This window comes from Diceros bicornis, chromosome 22 (assembly GCF_020826845.1).
Source record: "Diceros bicornis minor isolate mBicDic1 chromosome 22, mDicBic1.mat.cur, whole genome shotgun sequence".
NCBI classification, from domain to species: Eukaryota; Metazoa; Chordata; class Mammalia; order Perissodactyla; family Rhinocerotidae; genus Diceros; species Diceros bicornis.
Window position 1 is genome coordinate 41,480,799 of NC_080761.1, and position 15,675 is coordinate 41,496,473.

Consider the following 15,675-nt stretch of genomic DNA (forward strand, 5'->3'; position numbering starts at 1 on the left):
GATCCCTTCTAGGATCACTCATTGTATTTAGTTGTCATTTATTTGGTAGATTACATAGACAGTCATGTGTGCAAATAGGGACAGTTTATTTCTTTTTCTATCTTTATTATTTTCTTCCTTCTGCTTTTTTTGGGTTTATTTTGATGTTCTTTTTCTAGTTTCTTAAGATCGAAGCTTAGATTATTAATTTGAGAGCTTGCTTTTTTTCCTAATAAGTACTTAATGCTATATATTTCCCTGTAAGCACTGCTTTAACTGCATCCCACACATTTTGATATGTCTTTTTCTTTTTGTTCAGTTCAAAATATTTTGTAATTTCTTTAAAATTCCTCTTGAACCATGAATTATTTAAAAGTGTGTTTAATTTCCAGGTGTTTGGAGATTTTCCACTCATTATTTTGCTGAGGAAGATTCACCGTGAGCTAGCATCAGTTGCCAATCTTCCTCTTTTTTTTTTTTTGGCTTGAGGAAGATTAGCCCTGAGCTAACGTCTGTGCCAGTCTTCCTCTATTTTGTGTCTGGGTTGCTGTCACAGCATGGCTGACGAGTGGTTTAGGTCTGTGCCCGGGATCTGAACCTGTGAATCGGGGCTGCCTGAAGTAGAATGCACCAAACTTAACCACTATGCCACAGGGCCAACCCCTTGTTGTCACTCATTTTTTTTTGTTTTTTTGTGAGGAAGATCAGCCCTGAGCTAACATCCATGCCAATCCTCCTCTTTTTGCTGAGGAAGACTGGCCCTGGGCTAACATCTGTGCCCATCTTCTTCCACTTTATATGGGATGCCGCCAGCATGGCCTGACAAGCGGTGCGTCGGTGTGCACCCGGGATCCGAACCCGGGCCGCCAGCAACGTAGTGTGCACACTTAACCACTACACCACGGGGTGGCCCCTTGTTGTCACTCATTTTGATGCTCAGATTTTGATCTCCTTTGACCTGGAACAGTACCTTGGACTTTTTTCCCCTTTCCCTATATTGACTTTTTTTTTTTTTTTTTTTAGAATTCAGCCCTTTAGTTTGAGTTTGTCTAATCCCTCATAATTAGATTAAGGCTGTGCATTTTTGTCAGGAATACTACATAGCTAATGTGGTGTGCTTCTTAGTGCATCACATCAGGAAGCACATAATATCAGTTTGACCAATTATTAGGATGTTAACTTTGACTACATGGTTAAAGTGGTGGCCATCAGATTTCTCTGATGATATATTTTATTCCTTTGTAATTGTTAATATTTCTGGGGAAAGACTTCGAGATTGTATAAATATCCTATTTCCAATCAGCATCTACCCAGTGCTTTTAGCATCCATTGATAATTCTTGCTTGCATCTGAATACTATAATGATTGTAAAATGGTTTTCCATCATTCCTTCTATGTTTATTAGTTGGCATTGTATTGTGAAGAGCCTTCCTTTCCTTCTCTTCCCTTCATTCATTTATTTTATGATATCAATATGGACTCAAGGCTTAAAAAATTTATGTGTTATTATCCATTACTGTCATTCATTTTAATGCTGAAATTGTTCCCAGTTTGGCCAATGGGAGACTCTCCAAGCTAGTTCCTGTGTTCTTTTGATAGGACCTCCATTAGTCTGAGCAGTGCTTTTTCTTCCTTGCATAGGGTGTTCTACGTGTATCTTGTGCTTTTCTTGCCCAGCCTTGGGACTGGCCATTTCTCCAAGGAATGGTGGGGAATGGTTTTAAAAAAAAAAGATTTAGGTGCTGAGTATGTTTTCATTGCTGGTGGGGTGACATTGCATCTGGATTTTCTTTTTAGCAGATGGAAGGAGGAGATATACGTATACACACACATTTTTAACAGTTTTATTGAGAGATAATTCATACCACACAATTCACCCATTTAAAGTATAGAATTCATTGATTTTTACTATAGTCACAGATTGCTCAACCATCACCACAATCAATTATAGAACATTTTCATCACCTCAAAAAGAAACCCCATACCCATTAGCTGTCACTCCTCCATTTCCCCTCAGCCCTAGGCAGCCACCAGTCTACTTTCTCTCTTTCTATAGATTTGCCTGTTCTGGACATTTCATATAAATGAAACCATACTATTAATAATGGTCTTTTGTGACTGACTTCTTCCACTTAGCATAATGTTTTCAGAGTTCATCCATGTTGTGGCATGTATCAGTACTTAATTTCTTTTTATTGCTGAATGATAGTCCATTGTATGGATGTACTACATTTTATTTATCTCTTCATCAGTTGATGAACTTTTGGACTGTTTCCATTTTTTCTCTGTTATCAATAATGTTGACACAGATGTATTTAAAATTTTTGTTTTTGAAGTATTTTAGGTTTATAGAAAAGTTGAAAAAAATAGTACAGAGTGTTCCCGTATTCCTCTTTGGCTGACAGTTTACAATACTGTAGTACATTTGTCAAAACTAAGATATCAACATTGTTACATTGCTATGAACTAAAATCTAGATTTTATTTTAATTTCACTAGTTTTTACATTGATGTGCTTTTTCTCTTCTGTGATGCAATTCAGTGTGCCACATTGCATTTGGTATATATGTATTTTAAAGTCATGAGTTCATACTGATACCTCTAATTCCATTCTTTTCTTTTTTTGCTGAGGAACATTCACCCTGAGCTAACATCTGTTGCCCATCTTCCCTTTTTTTTTTTTTGTATGTGAGCTGCTGCCACAGCATGGCCACTGACAGACGAGTGGTGTAGGTCTGCACCTGGGAACTGAACCTGGGCTGCTGAGGTGGAGTGCGCCGAACTTAAGCATTAGGCAACCAGGGCTGGCCCATAATTCCATTCTAATACACAGATTCTTACTTGCCTTCTCCCATCCCATATTTATGTCTCCATTTTCTCATAGCAAGAACTGTGGCTTCCAATAATTGTTCAATCATAGAGTACACACAGAATAATTTCAGAATTGCTACAATACCTCTATAAAAAACAAACCTTTTAAGTAAAGGTCAAAATTTCTTTTCAGTTCTTCATATTAGAGTAAATTGTTCGGAAGTTACCTAGATTAGTTCTTTTTTCACTCCCTTCTATGTGGTTATGTTATCAATTTGATAGACATAGTTAGGGTCACTGGTTCACGTATGTTTAAGGGTGGAGTTAGGTATTTAACCAGGTTAGTGTTTTCTTTTTAATGGAATTTAAAAATTGTTCTTTTCTAGACTTTTAACCTTTAGAGTGAATATACCCTGCTTTTGTGTTTTGTTTGAATTTAGCAGTGTTTAAGAATTTTGAATTAGTAGCCGATTTTTTAAAACTTGGAGATTTACATAAAAATCCTGATTTCTGGCTTCTCTTAAAAAGGCAAAAAAAGGTTCTGGTTTTACCAAGTCCATTTGGCGACAGTTGGATGGATCTGACTAGTAGTGGCTGCCTGCGTTCTCTAGTTCCCACGACTCTTATGTCCTGCCTGACCCCTTTAAGCATTTGTGTTTGCAACCCTTCTTTACAACCCTCCTTCTTTACAAAACTTTCAGTGGCAGGTGCAACAGTAGAGAATTTCATTGCTTTGTGTTCTGTAAAAGGGACTGATTTTTATCTGAAAGGACTTACTTTTTCAATTGTGTAGTTTCATAACCTAGCCAGTGTAACTGATGTTGATAATGCTTTCTAAATGGAATCACCAACGCCCTATTTTAAATTGCTTAACTGTAGCAAATAACTTTGATAAAACTGTACTTTGTGGTTTAAACAAAAGTCATCATTCATTCTGTGTGGTTTGGGACACCAAGGGGCACACAGATATCTTTGAAGCTTTAAGAAAATCTTTTTGTTACAGTGAGAGGAATTGTGTGAACTACATTTAGCCTTGTAAATTGAAGTTAATAATGTTAACTTCAGCATTTATTTATTAAAATGTATGCCGTTCTAAACAGTCAAGAGAGGTGAAGTTGATTCTGAAAGATTAACTTAGCTACAGTTGGGAAATGAAATTTAATTACTAAACTAAGTTAGTTTTTATAAACATTTTAATTTTTTTCAAAAACTTTTGTAAATACAGACTAATTTTTACCAGAGATAAAGAAGGTCATTTCATAATGATAAAGGGATCGGTTAAAAAAACATAATTCTAAATGTTTGTGCCCTTAGTAACAGAGCTTCAAAATACATGAAGCAAAAACTGACAGAACTGAAAGGAGAAATAGACAAATCTATGATTATAGCCAGAGATTTCAATACCACTCTTTTAGTAATTGATAGAACAAGTGGACAGAAAATCAGCAAGATATGGTAGACTTGAACAACGCAATTAACCTACTTGACCTGGTGGATATCTGGAGAGCCCTCTGTCTAACAACAACAGAACACACATTCTGCTAAAGTGCATGTGGTATATTTATCAAGATAGACCATGTTCTTAGCTATAAAACTAGTCTCATGAAATGTAACAAAATTCAAGTCATACACAGTATATTCTCTAGCCACAATGTAATTAAGTTAGAAATAATAACTGAAAGATTCTTGGAAAATTCCCAAGTACAAAATTTGGAGACTGAAAAACATACTTTTCAGTAGCCCATTGGTCAAAGAAAATACTTTAAGAAGGGGAAATTAAAAAGTATTTTGAATTGAATAAAAAACACAGGGCCGGCCCCATGGCTTAGTGGTTAAGTGCGTGCGCTGCGCTACTGGCGGCCCAGGTTCGGATCCCAGGCACTCACCGACGCACTGCTTCTCCGGCCATGCTGAGGCCGCGTCCCACATACAGCAACTAGAAGGATGTGCAACTATGACATACAACTATCTACTGGGGCTTTGGGGAAAAAAAAAAGGAGGAGGATTGGCAATAGATGTTAGCTCAGAGCCGGTCTTCCTCAGCAAAAAGAGGAGGATTAGCATGGATGTTAGCTCAGGGGTGATCTTCCTCACCAAAAAAAAACAAAAACAAAACACAACATACCCAAATTTGTGGGATGCCACTAAAACGTTACTTGGGGGGTGGGGGGATTTATAGGGCTAAATAACTACATTAGAAGAGAAGAAAGATCTTAAATCAATGACCTCAGCTTCCACCTTAAGAAACTAGAAAAAGAAGAGGAAAGTAAATTCTATATAAGCAGAGGGAAAGAAATAAAGATCAAAGTAGAAATCAGTGAAATATGAAACAGAAAAGCAGTAGAGAAAAATCAATGAAACCAAAAGCTGGTTCTTAAAGAAGAAGAATAAAATTGATAAACTAGCCAGACTGATCAGGAAAAAAAGTGAGAAGACACAAATTACTAGTATCAGGAATGAGAGAGAGAGGTGACATCACTACATATTCTATAGGTATTATAAGGATAATAAGAGAATATTATGAACAACTTGATGCCAATAAATTGACAACTTAGATGAAATGGACAAATTCCTTGCAAGACACTGCTATAGACTTCACGTTTGTGTCCCCTGCACTTCTTATGTTGAAACTAATCCCTAATGTGATGGTATTTGGATGTGGGGCTTTGGGAGGTGCTTCAGTCATGAAACCCTCATGAATGGGATTAGTGCTTTTCTAAAAGAGACACCAGAGAGATCCCTCACTCCCCTTCCATCATGTGAAGTTACAGCAAGAAGACAGCCTTCTATGAAATAGGAAGCTAGCCCTCACTAGACAAGGCACTGAATCTGCCAGTGCCTTGATCTTGGACTTCCCAGCCTCCAGAACTGTGAGAAATAAATTTCCATTGTTTCTAAGCCACCCAAACTATGGTATTTGGTATAGCAGCCTGAATGGACTAAGATAGTCACAAACTACAAAAGTTTAATCAAGAAGAAGTAGGTAGGGCCAGCCCCGTGGCTTAGCGGTTAAGTGCGCGCGCTCCGCTGCTGTTGGCCTGGTTCGGATCCCGGGCGCGCACCGACGCACCGCTTCTCCGGCCATGCTGGATCCGCGTCCCACATACAGCAACTAGAAGGATGTGCAGCTATGACATACAACTGTCTACTGGGACTTTGCGGGGGGGGGGGGAATAAATAAATAAAATCTTTGAAAAAAAAAAAAGAAGTAGGTAAACTGAATAGCCCCATATATGTTAAAGGAATTGAATTTATAGTTAAAAACCTACGCACAAAGAAAACTCCAGACCCAGATGATTTCACAGGTGAATTCTATCAAATATTTAAGGAAGAAATAATACTGAAGCTATACAAACTCTTCCAGAAAATTGAAGAGGAGTAAATTCTTCCCAACTCATTCTGTAGGACTGGCATTACCTTGATACCAAAACCAGATAAAGACATTCCAAGATAAGAAAACTACAGACCAATATCTGTCATTAACATATAAAATTTCAAACAAAGTTTTAGCAAATAGAATCCAATAATATGTAAAAAGGATAATATGTCATGGTCAAGTGGGGTTTATCTCAGGAATGCAGGGTTGGTTAATAACTTTAAAATTAATCAGTATAATTCATTATATTAAAAAACAGAAAAAGTGTATGATCTCAGTAGATGCAGAAAAAGTATATGATAAAATCCAACATCTATTCCCGATAAGAATCTCAGGAATAGAAAGGAACTTCCTTAACTTGATAAAGAGCAGCTATGAAAAACCTACAAGTGACATTGTATTTACTGGTAAAAGACTGAATGCTTTCCTCGTAAGATTAGGAACAAAACAAAGATGTCCGCTGTCAATATTTCTCTCTCTCCTTTTTTTTTGATCAAAGAAATGTGTATTAATTTCTTTATGTCCCAGCTTTTCTGGGGGTATTCCCCGTTGTTGTTAGTAGCCAGCAAAGCCAGATATTATGACACTTGTGTCAGTTGTGCTGGGTTCAAAAAATACTTGTAGCAGCAATGCTCCCCAGCTCAGGTCCCCTACTCCTCCAGGGAAGGCTGCATACCTTTAGATTGCTCCGGGGCGGCTGTGAAGCCTTGTGGCTTGTGAAGGTGGCGTTTTTTTCTCTCCAGAAGGGAATTTCTGCCTCTTTCACCTCCGTCAGGATTGTTGTTTGTTGCAAGGGTTCCTCTTATCCAGTTTTCAGTTCTCTCTCAGGGGTAATTGTTCCAAGATTAGTTGTAAGTCTGCTCTGTCTGTGGGAGGAGGTGAGTTCAGAGTCTGCCTTTGCTGCCATCTTGTAGGGTCTCAGAAATGTGTATTAAAACAACCTCCTTGCACCAGTTTTACTCTAACACAATAAACATAAATACAATTATATCACCCATTGGACCATAGTTACATTACTGTTGCCATGGTAAATTGGTATATTCTTTTCAAAAGGCAAGAAGGTAACATATAACAATAGTTATACAGGCATTTATATACTCTGATCTGGAAAGCTGACTCCAGGAATTTATAACTTAACAGAGACCCAAAAGTTTAATGTGGAGAGATGTTTATTGATGCATTCTCTCTCTTTTTTTTATTGTGGTAAAATATACATAGCATAATATTTATCATATTCACTATTTGTAAGTGTACAATTCAGTGGCCTTAAATACATTGGCAATGTTGTGTAGCCATTGCCACTTTCTTTTTTTCTTTTTTTTAATAATTTTATTTATTTATTTTTTTTCCCCCAAAGCCCCAGTAGATAGTTGTATGTCATAGCTGCACATCCTTCTAGTTGCTGTATGTGGGACGCGGCCTCAGCATGGCCGGAGAAGTGGTACATCGGTGCATGCCCGGGATCCGAACCCGGGCCGCCAGCAGCGGAGCGCGTGCACTTAACTGCTAAGCCACGGGGCCGCCGTTGCCACTTTCTATACCCAAAGCTTTTCCATCATCTCCAACCTAAACTCTGTACCCATTAAACAATAACTCTCCATTCTCCCCTCTCCCAGGCCCTGGTAACCTCTGTGCTACTTTGTGTCTCTATGAATCGGCCTATTTTAGGTACCTCATATAAGTGGAATCATATGATATTTGTCCTTCTGTGTCTGGCTTATTTCACTTAGCTTAATGTTTTCAAAGTTTATCCATGTAGCATTTATCAAAATTTGATTCCTTCTTATGGCTGAATAATATTTCACTGTATGGATATACCACATTTTGTTTATCCATTCATCTGCTGATGGACACTTGGATTGTTTCTACCTTTTGGCTCTTGTGAATAATGCTGCTATAACTAATAATGTTGAGCATATTTTCATGTGCTTATTGGTCATTTGTATATCTTCTTTGGTCACGATTTCTCTTGAACATTGTACTGGATGTTTTAGCCAGTACAGTAAGGCAAGAAAAAGAAAGAAAGAAGTAAAATTGTCTATTTACACACGTTATTATCTATGTAGAAAATTTGATGGAACCTACAGAAAAGCTCTACAACTCATAAGCAACTTTAGCAAGATTGCATTATACAAGATCATTATATAAAAATCAATTGTAATTCTATGTAGTAGCAATGAACAATTGAAAATTGAGTTAAAAAAGGAAATGATGTCATTTACAATAGCATCTAAATTATTAAGTACTTAAGGATAAATCTGACAAAAGATGTGAAAGACATGCTGTAAACTACAAAACATTGATGAGAGAAATTTTGTAAAATCTAAATAAATGCAGAGATAAACCTTGGTCATGGGTTAGAAGACTCAATATTGTCAGTCTTTCTTAAATTGACCTGCAGATTCAACACAATCCCAATTAAAATCTTACTAGGCATTTTTTTTTGATGGATAGAAATTGATAAGCTAATTCTAAAATGCTCATTGAAATGCAAAGGACCTTTTTCAAAGCAATTTTGAAGAACAACAGAGTTGAAGAGTAACACTCCCTGATTTCAAGATTCATTGTAAAGCTACAGTAATAAAAACCATGTGGTACTGACACATGGACAAATAGATCAATGGAACAGAATAGAAAATCCGGAAATAAACACACACATAATTGAGCAAATCAAAGGTACAAAAGCAATACATTAGAGAAAAGATAGTCTTTTCAACCAGTGGTGCTGGAAAAATTGGATATCTATATGTAAGAAGTGAATCTTGATTCATACCTCACACTATGTACAAAAATTAACGAAGAATAGATCATAGATCTAAATGTAAAACCTAAAATTATAAAACTTTTCTAAGAAATTATGGGAGAAAACCTTTGTGATCTTGGATTAGACAATGATTTTTTTAAATATGACACCACAAGCATGATCCATAAAAGAACAGATTGATAAACTGGACTTCATCAAAAATAACTTCTGCTTTTCAAAAGGCACTATTAAGAGCATAAAAAGACAAGCCACAGATTAGGAGAAAATATTTGCAAAGCATATGCCTGATAAATGACTTGTCTCTAAAATATATAAAGAACTTTCAAAACTTAATAATGAGTAAACAAACAACCCAATTAAAAAATGAGCAAAAGGGGGCTGGCCAGGTGGTGTAGTGGTTAAGTTTGCATGCTCTGCTTTGGCGGCCCGGGGTTCGCAGATTTGGATCCTGGGCGCACACCTATGCACCACTTATCAAGCCATGCTGTGGCAGGCGTCCCACGTATAAAGTAGAGGAAGATGAGTGCGAATGTTAGCCCAGGGCCAATCTTCCTCAGCAAAAGGAGGAGGATTGACAACGGGTCTTATCTCAGGGCTAATCTTCCTCACCAGAAAAAAAAGGCAAAAGATTTGAACAGATACTTCACCGGAGAAAATATATGGATGGAAAATAAGCACATGAAAAGATGGTCAACATCACTAGTCATTAGAAAGATGCAAATTAAAACTACAGTTAAGTGTTACTCTAGACATATCAAAATATCTAAGTTAAAAAGACTGACCTCGGGGCCAGCCCCGTGGCATAGCGGTTAAGTGCGCACACTCCGCTGCTGGCAGCCCGGGTTTGGATCCCGGGCGCGCACCGATGCACCGTTTGTCCGGCCATGCTGTGGCGGCGTCCCATATAAAGTAGAGGAAGATGGCACAGATGTTAGCCCAGGGCCAGTCTTCCTCAGCAAAAAGAGGAGGATTGGCATGGATGTTAGCTCAGGGCTGATCTTTCTCACAAAAAAAGTAAAAAAATAAAAAGACTGACCTCATAGATCGTTGGAGAGGATGTGAAACAACTGGAACTCTCATATACTGATGATAGGAATGTAAAATAATACACTCAGTCTAGAAGATTATTTGGCAGTTTTTTAGAACGGTATATACCTGCTAGGTAATTCAGCCATTCCGTGTTAGGAATTTACCTAAATAAATGAAAGCATGTGTTCATAAGGCTTGTACATGGGTGTTCATGACAGCTTTATTTGCAGTAGCCCCAAACTGAAAATAACCCAAATGTCTATTTTATTTTATTATTTTATTTTATTTATTTTATTTTATTTTATTATTTTATTTTATTTGTAAGATCAGCCCTGAGCTAACATCCATACCAATCCTCCTGTTTTTGCTGAGGAAGACTGGCTCTGAGCTGACATCTATTGCCAATACTCCTCCTTTTTTTTTCCCCAAAGCCCCGGCAGATAGTTGTATGTCATAGTTGCACATCCTGCTAGGTGCTGTATGTGGGACGCCACCTCAGCATGGCCCGAGAAGCAGTGCGTCGGTGCGCGCCTGGGATCCAAACCCGGGCCGCCAGTAGGGGAGCGTGCGCACTTAACCACTAAGCCATGGGGCCGGACCCCAAAATATCTATTAATATAGGTGAATGTGTAAACATATTGTGGTATATTCAACAATGGAATACTAATCAACAATAAAAAGGAATAAACTTATTGATATAAACAACATGGATGAATCTCAAAATAATTATAATGAGTGTCATATGTGGAAGATAAACAAACATGAATAAAGAGAACGGATTAGTGGTTGCCAGAGGTGAAGGGGGTCGGGGGTGGGTGAAAGGGGTAAAGGGGCACATATGTATGATGATGGATAGAAACTAGACTGTTGATGGTGAGTATGATGCAGTCTATACAGAAACTGACATATCACAATGTACACCTGAAATTATACAATGTTTAAACCAATATGACCTCAATAAAACAAAAATTATGATGAGTGAAAGAAGCTAGACCAAAAAGAATATATACTGTATGATTCCATTTATATCAATTCTAGAGACTAATCCATAGGGACAGAAAGCAGGTATCAATCATTGCCTGGGAAGGGAGAGATAATAAAGGGTACAAGAAAATTTTGGATGTTGATGGATATGTTCACTATCTTGATTGTGGTAATACTTTCACAGGTGTATACATTTGTGAAAACTTACCAGATTATACATTTTAAATATGTGCATTTTATTGTATGTAAATTACACTTCAACAAAGTTGTATTTAAAAGGCACTTAAAATCCCTGGAAATATTTCAAACCTCAGAAGCTTAATTTATTTTTAGAATATTGAGTTTAAAGATAATAGAAATCTTGACTCAATCTTCATATTCTCTAGGTTTCTAGCATGTAGTACCTAACTCTCTTAATGTATATTTTGCATAATTTTGCCTTTGGTTATAGTTTTTTATAGTGTATCTGGTATTTGTATATGAAATATGTAATTATTCCTAAATTTACTTAGTTTACATGGTGTTTCTATAATGTTTCTTAGCTATAAGGGACAGACTCCTAACTGAATTGCTAAGAGACTGGTTTAATTATATTTATTACTATTACCTTTGTTTTTTTTGTGTTAGACCTTGACTAATTCATGATGAACTCATTTGGTTTGTTTAAATGTGAAACTTAGCTCTTGGAATTCTGTAACTTAAAAGAGAATGATTTTTCAGATCGTCTGAATATTGTTCATTAAGTGCATTTTGCTCAAAGGAGAGCACCGTAGCCCACCTCTGACAATTTGATTATTCTTAACAGAGCCTTGGGCACCTGAAAGGATCATAGGTGCCGTACAAATGAGTTGGTGCTTTAAACTTGTATCTTATAAGAGGTAGAAGCTGACAAGATGATACCAAAACAGGCTTCTATAGAATGACAACAGTTTGATTATAAATCCAACTGAGAAGTGTGCTAGTTGATCCCTATTAGCTCAGGAGTATTTTAATTTTAATGAGTCAGGATAAAGTATTTTATTTAATTGATGTCTTTTTTTTTTTCCTTTTCTAGGAAACATAATAGCAGCCATGATAGCAGACAAAGGGCCAAGAGTGACCGACTACTTTGTTGTGGCAGGTCTCACTGATACATCTGCTCTTTTGGATCAAGAAATAAATCGTTTAGATACTAAGTCAACTGGACCTAAAGCTCCAATTACAGACATTGCAGTTATTAACAAATCAGCTGGGGAAACAGTACCTGAAGGTTACACCTGTGTTGAAGCCACTCCATCAGCTCTCCAAGCAAACTTGAACTATGGAAGTCTGAAAAGCCCAGAACTTTTCCTCTGTTACAAGAGAGGGAGAGACAAACCACCCCTTACCGACGTTGGGTATGGTGACTTATTTTCTTTTGCTGTAGAGAAGAGAATAAAATTTATTTAAGATACCTAGGAATAGAAATTTGAAATCTTTGATAGTTTTATTATTGTTTGTTACTTCAGGATCAAGTATAGTAAGATATTACATATCTCTGTCCACTCTTACTGAATTTCTCTGTATTGTACTTGAATCATTAGATCATTTCCTTTCAAAAGAATATTGTAATGAGGGCATTGGAGCTTGAAATGTGATTCCATTTCTGTTCTGCTTAGCAGATAAGCTTATTAATTAAACATAAAAGAGCAAGAAGTTATAATAAAAGTATATTTTTAGGGAGCTACTTGAGTTATGTGATGAGTTTTTGTGAAGCCCTGAACTCATTTAACAAAGGAGCATTCCTGGTTTAAAAAACAAAATTGTGCTGTGTGGTTTTTGGTGCCAGGAGGAGGGTATTTACAGTTTAGAAGGAGTGTAATTGTTATGAGGTATTTAGTATCTAGTTCATAGCCAATGAAGAACATTCTTCTTGGTAAAAGCTTTTGTTCCAAAAATGTCTATTTTGACTCTTCTGTAAAGAAGATGTGCTTTTTAGAATACCTGTAATACTTTTTCATGTATACGTGTCATGTATTAAGCTGTTCTGTTTATTGTAATTACCAGCAGTGTAAAAACGTATTATAGGTACTTGAGAACATCTTGGGAAATATTTGGGATCAGCTTGTCCATTTATGCAAAACATGCAGTTGAAGTTTTGATGGGGATTGCATTTAATATGTAGATCAGTTTGGAGAGTATTGTCAGCTTTACAGTATTTAAGTCTCCCAACCTATGAACATGAAATGTGTTTTCATTTATTTAGGTTTTCTTTAATTTCTTTCACCAATGTTCTATGGTTTTTAGTGTATAAGTCTTTCACCTCCTTGATTAATTTTATTCCTAAGTGTGTTATTCTTTTGGATTCTGTTATAAATGGGATTATTTTCTTAATTTCTTTTTCGGATTGTTTGTTACTGGTGTAGGGAAACACAGCTGAATTTTAACGTTATATGTTAATCTTGTACTCTGCAACCTTGCTAATTTGTTTGTTAGCTCTTATAGCTTTTTTTTCTTTTTTTAATTTTATTGAGGTCATATTGGTTTATAACATTGTGTAATTTCAAGTGTGCGTCATTATATATCAGTTGCTGTATAGACTGCATCTTGCTCACCACCAATAGTCTAGTTTTTATCTGGCACTATACATATGTGCCCCTTTACCTTTTGCCCTCCCTCCACCCCCATCCCCTCTAATAGCTTTCTTCTGGATTTTGGGGGATTTTTTAATATATAGGATCATTATTTGCAAATAGGAATAGTTTTACTCCTTCTTTTGCAGTTTGCTCTATTTGCCCCCTTGTCCTGTTGCTCTGACTAGAACTTAGGGTACCATGTTGGATAGCAGTGGTGAAAGCAGGCATCTTTGTCTCATTCCTGATCTTAGGTGGAAAGCTTTCAGTCTGTCACCATGGAGTATGATGTTAGCTATGAGTTTTTCGTAAATGCCATTTATCATGTTAAGGAAGGTCCCTTCTATTCCTGGTTTTATGAGAGATTTTCTCATGAAAGTGTATTGGATTTTGTCCAAGGCCTTTTCTTTGTTAATTGAGTTGATCATGTGGAGTTTTCCTTCATTCTATGAATGTGATATATTACAATGATTGATTTTTTTATGTTGAATCTCTCTCTTTTAATGTAACCATACTATCACACCTAAAAAAATGATTAATTCCTTAATATCATCATATATCCAAATTTCCCTGATTGTCCCATAAAGCTTTTTTTGTTTTTTAAACAGTTGGTTGCTGGTTGTTCTGTTGATAGTTGTTCAGATACTAAGAAAGGTAGTGAGCTGCTGCATTTGACCACCACTTGATATGCTCATCACCTCCTCCACTATTGCAGCCAGAGCTCTGGTAAGATTGTCCTAAGGTCCTCATTATGTTCAAATTTCCAAAGCCAAAGGATGATTTGTCCTTATCTTGCTTGACCTTTATGCAGCACCCATTTAACTCTTTTTGTATCGTCCACCCTGTTTAGCTTCTATGATTTTCCTTCAAGTCAATACATTTAGGATGGTGGTTAAACAACTTTATAAGATCATTGGACACAGGAGCCAGGTTAGAAAGAGTTGAGAAGTGATTGGCTATTGGAGTAATAGAGGCTTCTTTTTGAAAGCTTGACTTTAAGGGACGAAGATAGTTATGTGCTTTGTTATTCAAGGTGTGTTCCATGGACCAATATCGTCCATAAGGCCTGGGAACGTGTTAGAAATTCAGAATCTCAGGCATTGCCCCAGACCTACTGAATCAAAATTTTTTTTTTTTTTTTTGCGGATGAAAATTTGCCCTGAGCTAACATCCGCTGCAATCTTCCTCTTTTTGCTTGAGGAAGATTAGCCCTGAGCTAACATCTGTGCCAGTCTTCCTCTATTTTGTATGTGGATTGCCGTCACAGCATGGCTGACAAGTGGTGTAGGTCTGCGCCCAGGATCTGAACCCGTGAACCTGGGCTGCCGAAGTGGAGCGCGCAGAACTTTAACCATGGGGCCACAGGGCCGGCCCCCCTGAAATCTGTATTTTAACAAAATCCCCAGAAGCGGTGGTTTAGGATATCTGAGGAGTGAGAGGGTACAGAGTCAGGGCTGTTTTTTAACCTTTCTCCCAGAGGATAACCTTGGACATCTTTATACCGAAAGAAAGAAACCAATGGAGGGCCGGCCTGGTGGCATAGCGGTTAAGTGCTTGCGCTCCACTGCTGTAGGCTGGGGTTGACGGGTTCGGATCCCAGGCGCGCACCGATGCACTGCTTGTCAAGCAATGCTGTGGCGGCATCTGGTGTAAAGGAGAAGATGGGCACGAATGTTAGCCCAGGTCCAGTCTTCCTCAACAAAAAGAAGAGGATTGGCGACAGATGTTAGCTCAGGGCTAATCTTCCTCTCACACACACACACAAAAATGCAAAAAAAAAAAAAAGCAACCAATGGAGAAGGAAGAGGGAAAATATAGGAATGAGAGGAGATATTTGATAGAATAAAATTATGAAATAGGTTGAAGGGGTAATATGAAATAGATTGAAGGGGTAATGTCAACAGTGTGGGTGACTGGATTAGTCTTTAATGGGAGGAGCTTTCTCTTTGAGAAGGAGAAAGGAAGTGACAATGGGTGTGAACACAAATTATTGTTTGTAGTGAAGTGCTTCAGGGCATGTAATGGTTTTCCTGTCAGTTCCTTTTATTTTCACTATGGTTTTCTTAAGATAAGTAATATCCGTAGAAGGGTGGGTATAGGATAAAATTTTGGTAATATCCATGTCAGTTGAAGGGAAACCAG

General features: G+C 37.2%; 1 protein-coding gene across 3 annotated transcripts in view; it reads left to right on the top strand.

The window, feature by feature from the left end:
• Positions 1–15,675, top strand: part of DENND4C (DENN domain containing 4C) — a 117,487-nt gene that overhangs the window by 16,468 nt on the left and 85,344 nt on the right. For all 3 annotated transcript variants that reach the window (XM_058565862.1, XM_058565864.1, XM_058565866.1), the window contains exon 2: positions 11,997–12,318. In XM_058565862.1, the coding sequence (XP_058421845.1) occupies positions 12,014–12,318 (305 nt within the window). In that variant the 5' untranslated portion in view covers positions 11,997–12,013. The remainder of the gene's footprint in view (positions 1–11,996; positions 12,319–15,675) is intronic.